Raw genomic sequence first — 21334 nt, forward strand, 5'->3', positions numbered from 1 at the left:
GATTCTTAACCACTGCGCCACCAGGGAAGTCCCTGCAGCAATTTTTTTGATTGGGGTTTTTACCAATGGTAAGCACATGCCTCATTAAAGGAGTTCTTCAAGCCACTCAAGGCTGAAGTTGGAAAAAAGTACTGATTCTATTTTTCTTCACTGCCTTTAATAAAAGTCATGAATGGTGATAGTGTGCCACTGACCAATGGCCAGTGACACACTGTATAGCACTATTCTCCAGTCCTGCATTGGGGCATCAGTTTTAACTTATGACAATTTAAAATAGTACATTCAATTTAAGTTGCTCTTTCTATTAAAAATATATCTGAAGTAGAGGACAAGTTATAAAATGCTTACCTTTGCCCTATGTTCAACATTGGCTTTTCGGTCCAGAAGCAAACTCACTACTTCTGCTCGTCCTTGGAAACAGGCCAAGGTGAGAGCTGTGTTCCGATTGGTCTCTATTTGGGCATTAATGTCTGAACCCATATCAAGCAGCAGTTTCACTGCAGGAACATGTCCATTCATTGCAGCCAACATCAGGGGAGAAATACCTAGTTTACTCCCAGTCCTAAGGGGGGGAAAATGTGCTTAGAAAATTAAAATAATATGTTGCCTATTGTTTTCTTAAAAAGCATAGAGAACATAAAAAATGAAAAAGCTTCAGTAAGAAGAAAGATTTCTAACTCCAATGAATAGATTTTATTTGTTTAGACTAATAATTAGAAGTAGGAAAATCTCACAATTTAAAACATAATCCCTATGCAGAGGCCATAAATTTCCAACTATATATAACAGTGTTTTCTGAAAAGAAACCTCTTTAAAAACAGCAACGTTAGCTGAAATAAGCTTTGATTACTTATAAGCACATTATAGGAATAACTGTTGGCCTTGCAACTTTAGTACTATCTTAATTAAAAATGGTATCTGTCCAAATATTTAGGGGAAAACACTTAATTCCAAGGTAATAATTTACTAATCATGAGTAATAAAATAAACAGGTGATAGATACCTTGAATTAATTTCTGCCCCGGCATTAAGCAGAATCTTAATGATATTCACATATCCTCCAGATGCAGCTAGACTCAGTGGTGTATAATCAGACACATTCCTATGTTCTTTATTTGCACCCCGAGCCAGCAGCAAGTCTACTACCTACAAAGTAAAATATGAACAGAGAAATCTAGTTTACACCAAGGGTCTATCTTATAATGAAGGAAGCACAAAGAAATGGGACTTATAACTTCCTTGTCTAAATACCTAACATTTTAATTAAACCCTAAATATTCAAATATCAGCACTACAGAAATGAATTCAATTTCATATCAAGGAATTCAGAGCTATGAAATTCCAATCATACTGAAATAACAAGTTGTTACTGTTTCTATTCCTCAATTATTGAGTGATAAATTTGCATTTCATGTGTTAGGACTATGCTCTATTGAATCCCAATAAACGTAAGGATGATGAGAATTTTTATTTTGCCTGAAAGGCAAGAAACAGATTCTTTAAAAGGGCATTTACTATTCTCATTAAATTTAATATATAGAACATGTCAAAACACATGCAAGTTTTATTCATGTAGCTAAATTACTAAGCATATGCATATTTAAAATACAAGTGTTTACAAAATGAACATTAACATACTTCCTGACGTCCACCAGAACATGCCAATGAAAGCGGAGTATCCTTAGTTCGTTCAGATTGTGCTTCTATGTCTCCACCTTTATCCAAAAGGATTTCAACAACTCCAACATGTCCTGCTGTTGCTGCCAGGATCAGTGGTGTGAAACCTAAATCAGAAAATAAAAATCTTGGTCAAATTTGTGTTTTTTAACATATTAAGGCACTGTTTTTAATTCTCTATTATTTTAGTAGGAAAAGGTCTTTAGGGCAGATACTTATAATCATTTAACATAAAACTGTTTTAAACCCTAATCTGTTAGTGACAAAACCCCATAAACACCTGATAAAAAGAAAATGCTAAGTCAAACGAAACTATTAAAGTTTATACTCATAATAAACTTTGATACCTCTGCATGCTCTACTTTTAGATTAAGGAGAAAGCTAAACACAGCTTGCTTCCTTGATGATCTACAGTCTAATTTTTGAAGAATAATTTGGCTCTGTAGATTAACAAATCCAGATATTCTTAATTGAAATATGCAAACCCATTCTTTCACTGAATAGTCTAGGAACCACTTATTGATAGTAAAAAATGAATTGTTTTCTGATATAATTACTCTCCAGCTTTATTTCTCACTAACATTTCTTACCTTTTTTGTCTCTGTGTTCAATTTTAGCATCTCGCGCTATGAGTACAGATACAAGTTCTTCATGACCACCTGCACAAGCTAGCGTTAATGCTGTGTCATGGTTGCTCTCAGTCTAGGAAAAGGAAAAAAACCTTAAGAGTCCGTGGGCCACAACTAAGAGAGCCCACATGCCACAACTACTGAGCCTGGGCACTCTGGAGCCCACGCACCACAACTAGAGAAGCCCATGCGCCACAATGAAAGATCCCGCATGCCACAACGAAGACCCCGTATGCTGCAACTAAGACCCGACACAGCCAAAAAAATAAATTACCTAAATAAATAAATAAATAAATAAATAAAGCAGTCTACTCACATGTGCATCGATGTCAACTGAAGGATACACAGGAGGCACAGACTGGGAAGCCACATTGCTTGGAGACTGCGAACAGGGCTCAGGTGTAAGACATTCTGCCGTCTGAGAGGAACTGTTTGAACCAGTGGGCACTCTGCTACTCACAGCTGAAAAACAATATTCATATTGCTGAATTCTACTTAAAAGAGTAATGTCATTTGTGTACAGAAAAACACAGAAAACGGAAAATTCTATAGCAGTAATATAATGTAGTAATTAAATCACAAGCTTGAGTCAGATGGACATATGTTTGAATCCCAGTTCTACCAATGACTTTCTGATCTTGGGCAAGTAACTTAACGTCTCTGAACCTCAATTTCCTTATGTGTAAAATGGGATGATAATTACAGTACCTCCATTGTAAGGTTGTTGGGAAAACCCCTTGAGATAATGAAGTAAAATATTGAGCATCGTACCTGATATTTAGTGCATATACAACAAATGGTAGCCTTTTATATTGTCAATAGGGAGAAAATAGTTTCCAATAAAAAAAAAAGGAATCTTATATCTTAGTTTGTAAAAGGCAATTAGATAAAAACATCCTGAGGACAATGCATTAAAAAAAAAAAGAAGGAAAAAAGAAGCAGAAGAAGCAGAAAAAAGGGAAGAACAAGTTAGAATATTTCTCACATAAATAGCAGAGAGTATGTGTTTTTAAAATTCAATATTTACTCTGAAAATTTGCTAAAATGAATCAATGTCTGAAAATCAAACTATTTTAAAAATGAACATTGGAACTTTTATTTGGGACCTCAAAATCTGATGTCTGAAACTGAATTAAATGAAATTATATCTTTCTCTCTCTGCATATTTCTTTTCTTTCATGAGATGGAGTTTGCCCCATGAAGAGGGAAATAGGACCTATCTCAGAGGGATGTTGTGAATTATCCATGAGAAATGTGCAAAAAGTATTTAACACAGTGTTTGGTAAGTGCCTAATATATGTAATTATCAGGTATTTTATAGGATTTTCAGTACTATTAATCACTGCATTGAAAAATAAAAACATTACAATTCACTGAAGAAAGAAAAAAACTCAGAAAAAACATATAATCATTAATAATACAGAAAAAGACAACAAAGTTTCAATGATGGCAATAACTTCCTCTTACCCACACTAAAAGTCAATCAAAAACACACAGGTCTTAAAGAAAAATGTAAGCATTTCAAGATTGGAGAATGCTTTCTCTCTAGAATTTTGATATGACTGGATCCCAATCAAGGATACTGATCACAAGTATGAAAGATAAGTGTAGTATGCTAATAGTACTACACTATTATTATAGTACTATACTATATTTAATAGTATGCTTTAAATAATAGCAAATTTTAAGATGTTCAGATATGTTTCTACATGAGCTGTCCCTCCCTGCTCGTAACAAATATATATAAAATCACATCTTGATAATATGAATTTCTACAGCTTCTGTCACCACATAAATATACATAATTTAACTATATGGTTACAAATAAAAATGATTATTATAAATATTTCTTTTGCCTGTAAGAACACGCACAATGAAAACACAGCTTTAAAAATTTTTGTCATTGAATGAATTAAAAGCAGATAGTATTTTGTTATGCCTCCTCAAAACAGCTGATATGTTTGGAAACAGTTCCAGAAACAAGACACTAAACATTGATATATGGCACCTTTGTAATAGTAAGATTTTAACAGTAGTCATATAATTATCAACATATATCTTACTAAAGAATTACTTTTCTATCATTAAATTTGTTTATTCATGTTATCTTTTTGTTATTATGAACAACAGATATTCAAAAAATTTAAAATAGTTGACTAGAGTGCTATGCCAGAATATGATGTTATAAAAGACTTTTTTACAGAGTTGGTTTTTAAAAAATACTTTTGTACATTTAACAGCTCTGTTACCAAATATGTATTGTTACATTGATTGTACATTTTTGTACAACAGTATCCTCAAGACATTTTTTCCTCCCTGTAATAATGACAATCAGAAACATTCCACAGAAGTGACTCTAATAGGATTAATTACATATGAAAAGTTCTAAAGAAAAAACTAGAAAGTAGCAAAGATTTTAAAAGTACATGTGGAATAAAGGTTTTATGAAGATAAAATTATACCAGGACTATGAAATTTTTTTCATAAATCCTAAAATGTTTTCTATTTCTGAACAAAATGTCTCTGAAAATGACCAAAACAGATCACTATCACAAAAGTCACTACATAATTCAAATTAAATTTATGCACTATCCTAAAATGGGGTGATAGAAGAACTAAATAAGTGCAGTATTTTACTTAATTCTTTATGAAATTTAAGATAGTTTTGTAGCCAATATGGAAGACAGTAATAAACTTTATTACATAAACATCTCAGATACTAGGTATATGTAAACTATGTTGCAAGGCCTTAAGAAATTAAATCACTGTAATCTGTTTTAGATAATAGTAACTTTATTAAATAGTTCCATATAAATAACAATCTATAAATAAAATATTAACATCTATTAGAAGAAATTATTACTTAAAGATATTTTACTGTAAATTCCCTCAAAGATAATTTCCTAATTACTTTTTTATTCTTAAGCCTAAAATGACTACCACAGGATTACTTAAAGCAAGATACTATGGGGCTTCCCTGGTGGCGCAGTGGTTGAGAGTCCGCCTGCCGATGCAGGGGATACGGGTTCGTGCCCCGGTCTGGAAAGATCCCACATACCGCGGAGCGGCTAGGCCCATGAGCCATGGCCGCTAAGCCTGCGCGTCCAGAGCCTGTGCCCCACAACGGGAGAGGCCACAACAGTGAGAAGCCCCCGTACCGCAAAAAAAAAAAAAAAAAAAAAGATACTATGGAATTGGAATTTGTTTGAAGAGAGCCTATTAAGATGTCAACAACAGTAACAATGTTCTCAAGTCACAAAACTATATTAAACCTTACATGCACATCAAATCTTAATATAAAAATAATAAGGGAAATTGTTATTTAGTAGAATTTAGAAGTCTAAGGAAATAATATCTTTAATATAAACTCAGAACTTCAAGTTGAATCAGATGCATGCATATTACTTCTAAGGTTCTTAAACTGGCTGAACTGAGTTTGAATCTTAACACTTACTAGCAACTTAATTTCCATTAGCCTCAGTTTTCAACAGAAAAACAGAGATGGGATATGGACTTATTTTATAGTATTATTATAAAGAGCCCATGAGATAATGTATATAAGAGCATTTAGCACTGAGCTTGGTGCATGGTAAGTGCTCAATAAATGTAAATAAAGTGATACTAGTTGATTTTTTAACCAAGCTTCTTTATATATTAAGCCTGAAAATTTTACTAGATGTTTCTAGAACTGCTCAATGGTCAAAGCTATTTTGAATTTCTCTAAATTGCTTTTTATTTTCAGACCTTAATTCTAGACATCTGAACTGAGAATCATTTGCTATTACGATAACTTCTAAAAGCCTGACACTTAATTTCAGAAGAAATGAACCTGAACAACCATGCTTCCAATCAAGAGTATACATATATTCTGGCTGAGACTATATCAAGTATGATACGTTTAAGACTATATAGTTATGGCTGTCAGTCAGCTAGTCAAGTTATGACATTCATAAATTATGTATCTAACCAACTCATTATCATGACAAATATTTTGAGAGTAGAACAGCAATAAAGAAAAATACTCTTGGGCTTCCCTGGTGGCGCAGTGGTTGAGAGTCCGCCTGCTGATGCAGGGGACACAGGTTCGTGCCCCGGTCCGGGAAGATCCCACATGCCACGGAGCGGCTGGGCCCGTGAGCCATGGCCACTGAGCCTGCGTGTCCGGAGCCTGTGCTCCGTAACGGGAGAGGCCACAACAGTGAGAGGCTCGCGTACCGCAAAAAAATAAAAGAAAAGAAAAGAAGAAAGAAAAATACTCTTATATTTAAAGAGTGAAACTTATTGCTATTATATATGAATATTATCTAAAGTAAAATTGTAAGATGTACAGTATCCTCTCTTCCTCTCTTTTATTAACTATGAGGCATGATAACTAGATTTAATTTAGGTAAAATTAATTATATCTTTGGTCTGATCTATAATTCTACTGGTATATTAACATGTCATAAAATCAAAGCATTAGGTATTTACCTAATTCATTCTTATTTATTTCATCTTCAATTAAGAAATTAAGAGAAACTTAGACTTAATAAAGTTTTAAATTTTGAGGTAAGTCATCATTTTGAACAAAGAAAATCTAATTATTGCTATATATTTTAAAATGTAAGCTTCAGCAAAATGAAAAAAATTTTAAATGAAGATAATTTTCAGGGAATTCCCTGGAGGTTCAGTGGTTAGGACTAGGCACTGTCACTGCTGGGCACCTGAGTTTGATCCCTGGTCGGGGAACTAGATCCCACAAGCCAAGCAGCCAAAAAAAAAAGAGAGAAAAAAATGTGTAATTTTTAATGTATTGACGGATTTATACTTTAAAGTATATTAATAAAAGAATATTGTACAATATGGTGGGGCAACTGTCACTAGACATTAATGTCTAAGAGAAATTAAATTTTATTCATATTAATGTTAAATATAATTAAAAGATGTTTTCTAAACCAATTTTTTGAAGTTTCATGTGAACTTTGTAAAAGATCATTTTAATTTAACAAATACTTCAGTGAAATAACCAGAATTTGACCTCCTCTACAAGAAACAGCAGTAAATACTACCATAAAGTTAACACCTACAAGTTCCCTTTAGAGCTGTTTCTCCTTTAAAAAAAAAAAAAAAAAAGGACAGGTCCTAAGTTCCAACAAACTAAACTGATCAATAATGTGGGTTTCATAACTGCAAACTGAGTACTTAATTAGGAACATTATAATGATATTTATAGAATCCTAAGTCTTAAAAATGTTACTCTCAGGTCACCAGTTTCATCATTATTATTTATAATCATACTTCACACTCCAATATCTGCTTTTACCAGATTAGAAATCAGAACCATAAATGAACTATAAGAGTTTATTCAAAATTTATAACAACTTGCAATGCTAATGACACAAAGTCAATTTGAGTTAAGTGGCTATGGGTTGAAGATATAAAAAACAAAAGTAAAGAATAAAGAATCTAACTCCTTAAAACATTTCCCAGCATTTTTATTTCCTTTATGAAAACTAAGACATTCCTCCTCTGCACAGCAATACCTATTACATATCAGAGGAGCCTCAAAGGCACTATTATAATTCTATAACCACTCGAAGTCATACACATGCCCAATAAAATTCCTGAATTAAGTAATCTTACTCCACATTTTAAAAGATTCAGTAAAGATTAGGAAGACTAAAGGCTCACAAAAGAAGAAAGGAAACTGGGATAGCATAACTGGGATGGGAGGAGGGGAGGAGAATACGACAAGAAGAAACAGACAACAGTAAAGAAAAAAAATGTTGCAATCAAGAGACAGAGGACTGGCCTGCCTTTGAATATCACTCCAGCTACATCTTAGTTCTTGGTCTTCATCCACTGTCAACAGCCATTCTGGCTGCATTTCTGAACTGGGCTCTCATGGAGGTGATACATTCACCAGCCATCTTTAGGAAGGTAAATGATTAATTGCACTGTTTTCCCACTGCTGCAAGGACAATGAAACGGAAAGTAAACTTGTGCACCTCATTTCATATCTAGTTGTAATTTTCCACACAACAATAAACAGAAACATATACTGTAAGTTTATAAGGCTGGTTTCTTTTTTGCTTTGCTGTGTGTGTGTCTGTGTGTGTGTGTGTGTGTGTGTGTGTGTGTGTGTGTGGTTTCTGTGTGCTTTCATCAAGACAGTTAATACAAAAATCCCAATCTCCAAATCGTTATCAAGTTGACAATGATCTTCTAACCACAAATATTTTAAAAACATGGAATGCTATAGTTTTTTTCTGAACATTCCTTTTAATTAGAAATATTTAAATTGATCTAATAAAATTATAAATAAAGAAAAAGCAATGCGATTTAGAATTCTGATTTCCAAATATGAAAATCACCAGCAGGAAAATTAAATGTCTAACCTTATATGATTATCTCTAAAGCCTACAAAGAAATTCTATTTTGAGATCTCCTACCCAAGATACAACACAGGGTGATTTTGATACCAAAGGGCTAAAATAAAGGATCATGGCAACTTTATTTCTTTGCTTTTGCAAATAACAAAAAAGAAGAGGGAAAACACACTTTTGTGTGTTAGTGTTGTTGAGTTTAGTTAAATTCACTTCCAAAACACCTCAAGAAATGAGTAATTTTATAAAGATAGTTCTAAAATGGAAAAGTACCAAGTTGGTGTTTTGGGAAAGTCATGTAAAGAAGTTGAGCACAAAGATTAAAGAGAAATTATTACAGGTATATTTCTTAACCCACCTGCTATCAGGTCATCAAGAGTGTCGGTAAGCGTCTGGGCTGGAGTTGCAACCATTAGTCCATCTGGTTCTTGCACTAACAGCCCCTGATCGTGTCCAGTAATAGCAATCTGAGGCTGTCCTATAATCTGATGATTACCTGATACTTTCTGAAGTTCAAGAGAATTTGTCCCATTAGAACCTAATTCACTGGAAAAGTTACACTGTGGAGATGATAAAGGCTGGACTGGGACAAAATCAATTTGTTCTGCCGATGGTGGAGACTGTTGCTCATCATCAACATCATTATCTTTAAATAAGATTGTGTCAACCTGAGGTAACTCTGAAAAGTGATCCTCTGGGAGACTACCATCTCCTTCCCCTTCTGGGAAGACTCCTCTATGAGAGCACTGCTGGTGTGGAGATACTGTGTCTTTCTGACCTTTGGTTTCCAAGTATTCTTTGGTAAATTGCTGCTGTGTTTTCATCTGCAACTGCCTTTCCACTTTCTGCAGTTCTTTCAGTATTTTCTTCTTCTTCTGGACTTGCTCTTCTCTGTTCTTTTTAAGTTCTTCTATCTTATCTTTGTTCAGAGGTTCACCTTGAATTAACTCCAATGATTTAAGCTGTGCTTTTTCAATAGCACTAATTCTTTGTCCCAGTTCATTGAGTTTTCCTTCAGTCTCCTCTACTATGCACTCCAAAGGCTGGTATGGGTGAAAAGGTGGCAGTACGTCCTGATCTGCTACCTGCAGGGAACTGGACTTCTGCTTGGATGTACCTAAGCACATGAAAAATGTTTGAAAATGTGCCATGCTAAAAAAAAAAAAAAAAAAAAAAAAAAAAAAAAAATCCCAGCCCTCCCTCCGCCCCCCACCACATACTTCCCTCCCAAAACCCATATAACTAATGCTATAGAATGAATGTTCAGATTCATACCAGTTGTAGGTAGATTAAAGACCAGACTCATCTATTTTACATAGCACAAACAGGGATGTTGCCAATTCAAAAAATGTGACTTTTTCAATTAAAAAAATCTAATATTTATAGGATTGGATGATTTTGGAAAACACAGGATTAGGGAGAAAAGGAAATCAAAGAGGAAAGAACCTCAAAATTCTGCTTATTTAATTGGACTTTTTAAAGAACATCAAATCTAAAGCAGTATCAAAATAATGTTGAGGGTATCATTAATATTGGCTTGACTGCCCAATTGTTCTTTTTACAATATTAGTACAGGTTACTGCAAGAAACTGTAACTTGTAGATCAAAGTAGGGAAAAGTGTCTTTCAAACTGCCAAAATGTTTCTTTATTATATTAAAATATAATTTGAAATCAATTTTTAAGATATAACCTTCTAAAATTTTTCATTAATTAAGTCTTAAACACTTCTGTACCTGAACACTGTATTAAACTTATATCACAAAGGACAATTATTCTGAGTTATAAACTCTTCACGTAAAAGTCTATGAGAGAAACAATGAATAATACCTAGGAGAAAATCAGACTTCCCATATAGGATTACTCATATTGACAGTGTATGTTAAAAATGAAGTAACTGTATATTAATTTAAGGTTTTCGATCACACTTAAATTAATTTACTCCCCTCATGGCAAAATAATTATCAATATTAACAATCTTAACATCTGGGCATAAAGTGGAGGAAACATATAATAACTACTTAGAGGCAAATTCAAGGCTTAATCTTGTTTAGGAAGAACTGAGACTATTCAGCAATAAAAAGGAACTACTGATATAGCCTACAACGTGGATGAACCTTGAAAACATTATGCTAAGTGAAAGAACCCAGACACAAAAGACCACATATTGTACAATTCCATTTATAACAGATCTACAGAGAAAAGGCAAATCTATAGAGACAGAAAGGAAAATACTGGTTGCCTGGATTATAGTGGTAAGAATGAGGATTGATCACAAACAGGCATGAGAGATTTTTTTGGAGTGATGGATCCAAAACTTGATGGAGGTGATGGTTATGCAATTATGTAAATTTTCTAAAAGTCATTGTATTGTACATTTAAAATGAGTGAACTTTTATGGTGTGTAAACTAAACAACAACAAAGCTATTTAAAAACAACTGGGGGGCTTCCCTGGTGGCGCAGTGGTTGAGAGTCCACCTGCCGATGCAGGGGACGTGGGTTCGTGCCCTGGTCCGGGAGGATCCTACATGCCGCGGAGCCTGTGCGTCCGGAGCCTGTGCTCCAGAACGGGAGAGGCCACAGCAGTGAGAGGCCCGCGTACCGCAAAAAAAAAAAAAAAACCTGGGTAAAAAACAGTTGTCTATTCTTAAGGACTGTAGTCAATATATATGAATAACATATGTAACTTCAGATTTAAAAATAAGCTCATCCAATGCATTCAAAATGATTCTTAGGTTCAAAGGAAAAAAATAATCCATTAGATGTTTAAATGCTCAGAACTGCAAGAGGGTGACAAAACTACTGGACAAAAAAATAAGAGATTTCACTGCTTCTTTTGCTAGAATAGGAGAACTCAAAACTGCAGGTAGCTCAAATATTTGCAACGTGTTATTATCAAAAAAAGTCTTACAGGTTTTCCCTGAGATACTGTCTTTAACAAGGTCAGACAATCACAGTTCCAAAATCACTGCAATTAAAGACTTAGTTACTATTATTATTTTTAATACTAACGAATGTTTTGTTTTATTTATTTTTTAACATCTTTATTGGAGTATAATTGCTTTACAATGGTGTGTCAGTTTCTGCTTTACAACAAAGTGAATCAGCCATACATATACATATGTTCCCATATCTCTTCCCTCTTGCGTCTCCCTCTCTCCCACCCTCCCTATCCCACCCCTCTAGGTGGTCACAAACCACCGAGCTGATCTCCCTGTGCTATGCAGCTGCCTCCCACTAGCTATCTATTTTACGTTTGGTAGTGTATATATGTCCATGCCACTCTCTCACTTTGTCACAGCTTACCCTTCCCCAGCCCCATATCCTCAAGTCCATTCTCTAGTAGGTCTGTGTCTTTATTCCCGTCTTACCCCTAGGTTCTTCATGACCTTTTTTTTTTTTCTCCTTAGATTCCATATATATGTGTTAGCATACGGTATTTGTTTTTCTCTTTCTGACTTACTTCACTCTGTTTGACAGACTCTAGGTCCATCCACCTCACTACAAATATCTCAATTTCACTTCTTTTTATGGCTGAGTAATATTCCATTGTATATATGTGCCGCATCTTTATCCATTCATCCGATGATGGACACTTAGGTTGCTTCCATGTCCTGGCTATTGTAAATAGAGCTGCAATGATTAGTTATTTTTTAAAGGCAAAATTCAGCAAAATGTATTGTCCATATTCAATTTTATACTTCTATCTGAGCAAAGTAGTGGGAACAGACTTTATCCTTTCAGAGCAAAAGCCATTAGTTTGTGAGATAATTTTATAACTATTTCCACAAGATCATATAGGAAATAATAGTTTGCTTTACTTGTTCAAAGTACCTAATGACAATCATTGGTAGGAAAAGGGAGTTTAACTGCCACAAATAGCAATGTATAAATCTGCGAGCCCAGCAAGGAAATTTTCAGTTGTGTAACAAATTCGATGACATCAGCAGAGTAAATTCAGAAGTTCCGCAAAGAAGTTCTGAATGCTCCTCCAACATTATTTTAAAACACCCTTGTATAGTTTTTGTATTTTGTAATTTGTGTTTTGTAATTTGTATTTAAGATTAAGAAAATTAGGTAAGAGTTCAACACTAATCAGACTGGTAATTAATTATGACAACATTGGACATTCACAGATTTAAAATCTTATCATAGTAAGATAATCCAAAATAAGGCTAGAATTTTGAGGATAGTAACAGAGAGAAATGGCTGTATCTTGTTAAGAAATAAAATACAAAAAGCTTAGAGCACAAGATTACAAAGAGTAACTTATTTAACTGAACATAGAGACAAAAAGCCCAAAATATATGTAGCAGGAAGAACAGAGGATGGTGAAAGTAATGCACAAAAAGCAGTTCTTCCCCAAATAGACAATGACTGAGTATCTGTAACCATGGAGTTAGTGGGATTGCCTAGATACACATCAAAGCACTAATACAAGCTACAACATCACGGCTAAGCCATGTTGGTAAAAAACAAATGTCACCTAATTATTCCTAGAAGCTGAAGAAACAACTTCATTTTGGGGAAAAGTAGAGAATGTTAACAAGTGTCCTTTTAGCAACAAAATTTTCAGTCTCTAGGAAGGTAGTAGTATAAGACACCAGAATATAAAACAGTTCCATCTTCCTCAGACATCGCCCACTGTCAGATAGAAATATATAAATCTATTCATTGTCTACTCATTGGTAGCATTGAGTGATATCATAAATTAATATTTAGGAACACAGGTAAAGTTACTATCTTATCTCTTTGGTTTGGTTACTACCCTACTTCCTCAATTTTCACTTTTCCTCCAATAATTAAAAAAGTTTGCAACAGGAAACCACGATATAGAGACAGCTTAGAACATGGCCTTCATTTTTTTATGGGCAGTGAGGAAATGAGATGGACATAAGCAGTTATATGTTAAAAGACATTATTAAATTTGGACATATATAAATCCACATAAGCATGATTACTAATGGAAATCTACTAAACTAGAGAATATTAGTAGTAAAATTTCCAGAGAAACACTCAACCTCATTCACTGTACATATAATTTTTCTATACAATTTTAATGATTTGATATTAAAATGAGAACTTTTCATGTTACCTACTCCAATAAACAACTCTGGGATATAAAGCATCATGTTAACCTAATGCTTACTTTACATTTATAGTTCTGTTTTCAATCTGTTCCTCAGCAGTCTAAAACAGTACTTCCTTTTTTTTTTTTTGCAGTACGCGGGCCTCTCACTGTTGTGGCCTCTCCCGTTGCGGAGCACAGGCTCCGGATGTGCAGGCTCAGCGGCCATGGCTCACTGGCCTAGCCACTCTGCGGCATGTGGGATCTTCCTGGACCGGGGCACGAACTCGTGTCCCCTGCATCGGCAGGCGGACTCTCAACCACTGTGCCACCAGGGAAGCCCTAAAATACTACTTCTTGATTAAGTTCTTAAACATCCCCTTTAATCACAATGTCGCTCTTCTTAAAAATTCTTGGGCTTCCCTGGTGGCGCAGTGGTTGAGAATCTGCCTGCCAATGCAGGGGACACGGGTTCGAGCCCTGGTCTGGGAAGATCCCACATGCCACGGAGCAACTAAGCCCGTGCGCCCCAACTACTGAGCCTGCGTGTCTGGAGCCTGGGCTCCGCAACAAGAGGACGCGACAGTGACAGGCCCGCGCACCACAATGAAGAGTGGCCCCTGCTTGCCGCAACTAGAGAAAGCCATCACACAGAAACAAAGACCCAACACAGTCAAAAACAAATAAATAAATTAATAAATTAAAAAAAAAAAAAAGAACTGCACCAACATTAAAAAAAATTCTTAATTTTCGTTTGCCTTCAGAATAATCTATATTCTTAGCCTGGCATTTATTAATTTATTCAACAAATATTTAACGTCTAGTACAAGCAAGGCATAGTGGACCATACAAAGACGAGCAACCTAAACCCTGCCCTCGAGGAGCTTACAGTCTAAAAGGGGAGATAAAAATGTACAAATCCAAATAAAAGGATAAAGCCAAGCATTGGCAGATATGGAAATGGGATGGGGGCGTATAATATAGTAACCCTTACACATTGCTGCTGGGAGCGTAAACTGCTGTAGCATTCTAAAGAGTGTATTCACGGTACTTTGTCAGATAAACATTACGCATTCCTATGACAGGTAATTCTGCTCCTGAGTTTATCCCAGAGAAATTCTCATACAGAGCCATAAGGAGACTGTACCAGAATTTTCACCACAGCATTGTCTGTGGTGGTGGGGAATGAGAGACAATCTGGGTACCCATCACTGAGAGAAAGGACAAGTAAAAAATAGAGGATATACAGGATGAAACACTATGTATGCTGCAGGCAGAAACAATCTAGAGGTAGACATATGGATAGATCTTAAAAACAGTGCTGGTGAAAAAAGTAAAACACAAAACAGGATCTATAGCATAATACCATTTATGTAAATTTAAAAATATATAAAGTAGTAAACATTTTATAAGAACTCGTAAGAGCAAAAGAATCTGCAAATCAAACACATTAGAATGACTGCCTAAGGGCAAGTATGGGCATGGAAAAAGGGATAAAAAGGAACAAAGTGAAACAAGAGCAGAGCCATGATGACAAAGTCCAGGAATTAAGTATGATTAACTCAACCTTCCACACTTGAAGTCCAAAGGGGAGGTGAAGAAGGTGCAGGAGTGACCAGAGCCAGAAGGAAGATCCAATAAAGTGCTACAGGAGTTCAGAGAAATGACTCCTCAAGAGGGCCTTGAGGTGCACACAAAAGATGTGTATTGTTTATCTCGACATCATTTTAATGCTTTGCAACGGATTAGTTAGTTCTAAGCTATACAACTACAAAGAATAATCAGAATCCTATTTTAGGATCTCTGTAGAATCAGTTACTACAAATGAATGAGATGCAACAAGTGGCTTCAATCAACAAATTTATTTACAATATTAAATTTGGAAAGACAAAGGTTTGATATTACTTATGTATCCTTTCCCAGGTGAATATTCATAACTATAGATGATAAAGCTAAACAATGCTAGAAAACTGAGCATATCACTCTTACCTAGTTTCACATTTTGTTTATAAAGGTGATTCTGAGGCCTCTGTCAGATGCCAGCTAGGATCTCAAATCCTTGAAAACTAACAATGGATAAGTGAGATTAGTTGCCTAAATCAGGAGAATATGAGTCAAGATGGAAGAAGCCTGGATGAATGGTGCACATGAAAGAAAAGAATGTTATAGTAGGATATATAAGAAACACCTGGGTAAGATTTATGGGCATGAATATATTTTAAAAGGATGCAGATATGAATAAAGACTTCAGATAGGAGTAAAATGTTATAAACTTGAAAAGATGATTGCTAGAATAGAAAGAGAGTCCTAGAGAGTAAGAATCCTTCCTCCATCCCTAGCCACATATGCAATGCAGGTATAATCTATGGACTTAGAAAAAAAAAAAGCAAAACGGTCAAACAGCAATTTCATCACTCAAAGAAACTTCTCTAGCTACATAAATGAGAAATTTTAAGAAAAAGCCACTTTAAGGAGAAAATAATATATATTTAATAATTTAAGATAGATCTTTCTATCTACCCAGGTGATTCAATGTGTACTTTTACATCATCAATTGATTTTTCCTAATTTACAGTGATATTCTATTACGCACACGATTTATATCAATACTAACATGAAATCTTAACGCAATGCATTATCACAGCTTGCTCCCACATAAATAAATGTTGGGTTGGCAACACCACTTGGCATCTGGCAACAGCAAGTGCCAAGTGTCTAGATACAAGTGTTAATTTTTTCCTTCCCTAATAATTTAGTAAAATGAAAGATTCCTTAAAAGGTTAGTTCATTCTGACACTATTCAGTAAGTAATAAAACATCAGGGACTTCCCTGGTGGTGCAGTGGTTAGGAGTCCACCTGCCAGTGCAGGGGACACAGGTTCAAGCCCTGTTCCAGGAGGATCCCACATGCTGCAGAGCAACTGGGCCCGTGCACCACAACTACTGAGCCTGCGTGCCACAACTACTGAAGCCCATGGGCCTAGAGCCCGTGCTCTGCAATGGGAGAGGCTGCCACAATGAGAGGCCCGCGCACCACAGCAAGGAGCGGCCCCCACTCGCTGCAACTAGAGAAAGCCTACACGCAGCAACAAAGACCCAACGCAGCCAAAAATAAACAAATAAATTTATAAAAAAACAAAAAACATCAAAGTGAAGAAAATAAGTAGCTACTCAGTATAAGAAGGTATTTCAGTAAGCAAAAATATGATTACTCACTTGAGTATCAACTTAAAAAGTCACTACCCAAACGTTTCAGTTGACTTACATATTAAATCTAAATTTAAAATGTTTTACTTCCTTTCTGCACATACTCTGTGTCCTTCCTAGCTTATTTCTTGGTTATTTTGTGGCTCTGTGTTAATAAGTATTTTTTAAATGATTTCTTATTTAGTACTGAATTTCCCTAGCCAAAGTTACTACAGTCCTCTATAGGATATAGCCAAACAAAGAGCAACAAAAACAGAGGCATTTAGGTTTAAATATTTTACTAAAGGCTGTTAGCCAGTTAGGATACTCAGATTCCTTAACAAGTACATGCTTAATTTGTTTTTTATTTAAGACTAAAAAGAACAGTCTTCATTTTCTGAAGTTTGAATAGCTAGGTGTCCAATGGAAAACTGCTAGAATTAGCTTAAGTCAGAGAGACTACAGGTATTTTATCTCTGAAATTAATAGTTCAGAAATGAAGTAATCCTTGGTGAAGGCCCACAATACTCTAAAATTACTAAAATTGACATTAATTTGAAAGAAGATTCTGTTTGCTGCTGTATAGTCACTCCTTACCAACTTCACTTAAAGCTGTGTTAAAGATACAAATACATACTTATACACTTCACTGTGATTTCAAAAATCTAGAACTTCGTTGTCATATAATGAATGAAATACGCTTATACATTTGTTTTACATATAATAGTTTTTAATACTTTACATATTACCTATTTTCTTTATTTCAGAGAACTCAGGTAGGACAACCACATACATTATTACCAAGTGAAGGTACTTTATATCTACAAATGAAAATACAGCAGAAAAATAACAGAGCTCATAAACTTGAGTCCTTTAAATAAGGACACCTTGATATTCACTTGGATATTATTCATATACTTTTTTATAGTTATTTGTCCGTGTTCACATATTGACAGATGTTAAGCCATATATTCAGCATTACATGAAAGAAACTAAATATAATTCTTAAACTTCTCACTCACCAAACTGAATCAATGCTACTAAGACTTGACAGCAAACATATTTTCATTCCTCATATTACTGTTTAGCTAAAGAATTGTGAAATGAAAAATGAATGCCTGATAAATTTTTGCTACTTTAATATAATTTGCTACTTTATTTAATATAATGAAGAACTTCATATATGCTTAAGTATTTTTGCCTACACCAGATGAAAACGACACCTAGAAGTATGTTAGCATTTTAAGAAATCATTTTTCCTAGTAGTTGTGTCTTTTCTATTTTAAATAATATGTAAGATGATTAGCATTTGTCAGAATTACCTACCTCAATTCTGGATACACAGTAACTGTGTACCATTAAAGTACCTTTATGAATTCATACTTTAGGTGATAAAATACCCATTTTAAGGAAATAATTCAAGAACTAACCTTTTTGTACTCCTAAAACAGCAGGAGAGTTCTCCTGTAAAGTTCTGTCAGGTTCCTGTGGAGGTACAACCATGGCGAGTGTATGCATTGGTACACGTGGAACCTAAAAAGTCAACTCAGAAAAAAAGAATCTCAGACCAAAGAATAAAATAAAGGTCCATAAATGAAACAGAGATCCTGTTTTAGATTTTCTTCATATACCACCAAATTAACTTTTTTTGTTTCTTTAAAAGAAAAACAAAGAAGAAGAAGAAGGTGGAGGGGAAGAAGAAGAAGGGGAGGAGGAAGAAGAAGAAGAAGGAGGAGGAAAAGGAGACGAAAAGGAGAAGCAGCAGCAGCAGCATTATTCACCAAGCAGTAATTTCTGAGAATACTGATTGGGCAAATTCAGGCATTCTACAAACAGTCAATGATAAGCTAAATGGAATTAATATCACTCTCTTGTTACGGAGAGATCCTTGCTGGTTTCAGTTATAGCTAGGAGTACAAGTCACATATTCAACTGGCCAATTTACCCTTGTTCAAATTCTATATGGGTCAAAAGAAAAAAATCCAACACATTTCCTGAATTGGTGTATTTCAGTAGTTCTCAGAATAACTTTGTAAAAAACAATTTCAGATTTCACTGAACTTTGTATACTTAGTATACTCTCTATATTCTCTCCGTAGTTTTAGGTAGGTTTAAAAATTACTTTAATGAATTTTTGGTGCATATATTCTGGTTTACCCACACCTTCCTGGATGACAAAAGTAACGATCTCTAGGATAATTAATATTGTCTTGGGAGGTATTAAGGGAAAATCATTCTCTTGGTTCAAGATCATGCTTAATGTATTCATAAAAAACCAAACAACCTTAAAGACCTAGTTGTAATAAAAGGACAACTTGGAATACTTATATTTGGTATTAAGTGTTTCTTTTTTTCTTTGTGGTACACGGGCCTCTCATTGTTGTGGCCTCTCCCCTTGCGGAGCACAGGCTCCGGACGTGCAGGCTCAGCGGCCATGGCTCACGGGCCCAGCCGCTCCCTGGCATGTGGGATCTTCCCGGACAGGGGCACAAACCCGTGTCCCCTGCGTTGGCACGCGGACTCTCAACCACTGTGCCACCAGGGAAGCCCTGTGTTTCTTTTTAAACACTATTTTCAGTAAATAAGACAATGAAAAAAATTTCCATGTACTTTTGAAGAAAATCTTAAAGAATTTAGGACCAGGTTTATTCAAATTTAAAAGAGAAATAAGCTGGACTTCCCTGGTGGCACAGTAGTTAAAAATCCGCCTGCCAATGCAGGGGACACAGGTTCGAGCACTGGTCCGGGAAGATCCCACATGCCACAGAGCAACTGAGCCCGTGCGCCACAGCTACTGAGCCTGTGCTCTAGAGCCCGCGAGCCACAACTACTGAAGCCCGCGTGCCTAGAGCCTGTGCTCCGCAACGAGAGAAGCCACTGCAATGAGAAGCCCGCACACCGCAATGAGAAGCCTGCACACGGCAACGAAGAGTAGCCCCCACTCGCGGCAACTAGAGAAAGCCCGGGTGCAGCAACAGAGACCCAACGCAGCCGTAAATAAATAAATAAATTTATAAAAAAAAAAAAGAGAGAGAGAAATAAGCCCATTTTACTAAACGCTAATTTTAAACGAAAACTCCCAATTTGAAGAATATTTATATTTACAAATAAGCTCTGTTTTACATTACCTGAGATTGATCTTGACAAGGTGGGGTAAGCTGAGACACATCTGTGGTAGGAACTGACAGAACATTGTTTGGATAATCCAATAGATAAGAAACAACATTAGTATGGCCACCTTTTGCAGCTTCAATGAGCATTGTTGAGCCATCCTGAGAAAAATTGACACCATAATTAATTATTTATTAATTTCTTTTTATAATCTGATTACTAAACACATTTAGTTTCTTAGCAGCTCATATAAAATCAAAACTCATTTAAACAGTAATGAATATTAATAATAAATATTAAGCACTAAAATATTTGAAATATATTTTAATAATGACGTATATATTATTTACTTATTTTGAAGTAGAATACCTTGAGACGATGAGTAGGGTCAGCCCCATGAGCCAAGAGTAGCTCCACAACTGCCAGGTGACCTCCTGCACATGCCAACGACACTACTGTATGATCGTTATTGGCTGTAGCCCTATTCACATTGGCACCTTCAAAGAAAAATAAACAGCAATCTTAGCAAAGCCAGTTCAGACAATATGATTTTAAAAACTTTTTTGAAGTACAACATAGATACAAAAAAGTGCACAAATCATAAGTGTATAGTTTGAAAATTTTTCACAAAGTGAACACACTTATGTGACCAGCACCCAGATCAAGAGACAGAACATTATCCACATACCAGAAGCCCCACTTTGTGCACCTTTTCAGTCACTACCCCGCCCTCCAATGGTAACTACTATCCTGACTTCCAAACTGGTTTTAGTTTTTGAACTTTATATGAATGAAATCATACAGTGTACTCTTTTGTGCCTGGCTTCTTTCGCTCAATATAATATTTTTGAGATTCATCCACATTGCTGTGCATAGTTGTAGTTCATTCATTCAATATCACTTCTAAAATGAAAAATCTAGATTAATAAATATATACAGGTTAATGTGAGCACCAAATAATACCACTGTATGTAAAGACAATGACATTTTTGATCTACTTCTAAAATGTGGCAGTATAGCCAGGTCTCAAAGCAGAGAAAACAGATTTTTTTAAACAATATTTACGAGAAATATAATTCTTCCTATTGTATATTTTAAGGGTCAGAGAGACCTGGATATGAAGAGAAGACAAAAGATTATCCAAATACGTTATCAGAAAGGCTTTTAGTAAGTTGTTCAATAGCTTTGTACAATATGACCAAAAAGAAGTCTAAATGCAAAATCTTTTCTTAGCCTCTTTTTTTGGTAAATTAATTTTGATTCACGGAAAAAAAGACCTCTCATTTTTAGTTCAACTAC

The 21334-nt window shown here is 35.1% G+C and overlaps 1 protein-coding gene across 10 annotated transcripts in view; it reads right to left on the reverse strand.

Annotated features, from left to right (window-relative positions):
- Positions 1–21334, reverse strand: part of ANKHD1 (ankyrin repeat and KH domain containing 1) — a 121897-nt gene that overhangs the window by 30569 nt on the left and 69994 nt on the right. For 8 of the 10 annotated variants that reach the window (XM_060008726.1, XM_060008725.1, XM_060008733.1 and 5 more), the window contains 9 exons: positions 20405–20532; positions 20053–20196; positions 18355–18457; positions 9030–9788; positions 2623–2768; positions 2268–2379; positions 1639–1784; positions 1004–1146; positions 349–562 (listed from right to left, as the gene is read on the reverse strand). In XM_060008726.1, the coding sequence (XP_059864709.1) occupies positions 349–562; positions 1004–1146; positions 1639–1784; positions 2268–2379; positions 2623–2768; positions 9030–9788; positions 18355–18457; positions 20053–20196; positions 20405–20532 (1895 nt within the window). The remainder of the gene's footprint in view (positions 1–348; positions 563–1003; positions 1147–1638; positions 1785–2267; positions 2380–2622; positions 2769–9029; positions 9789–18354; positions 18458–20052; positions 20197–20404; positions 20533–21334) is intronic. The other 2 variants (XM_060008732.1, XM_060008731.1) reach the window with 1 other exon arrangement.

Source organism: Delphinus delphis, chromosome 3 (genome assembly GCF_949987515.2).
Source record: "Delphinus delphis chromosome 3, mDelDel1.2, whole genome shotgun sequence".
In the NCBI taxonomy this organism is placed as follows: domain Eukaryota; kingdom Metazoa; phylum Chordata; class Mammalia; order Artiodactyla; family Delphinidae; genus Delphinus; species Delphinus delphis.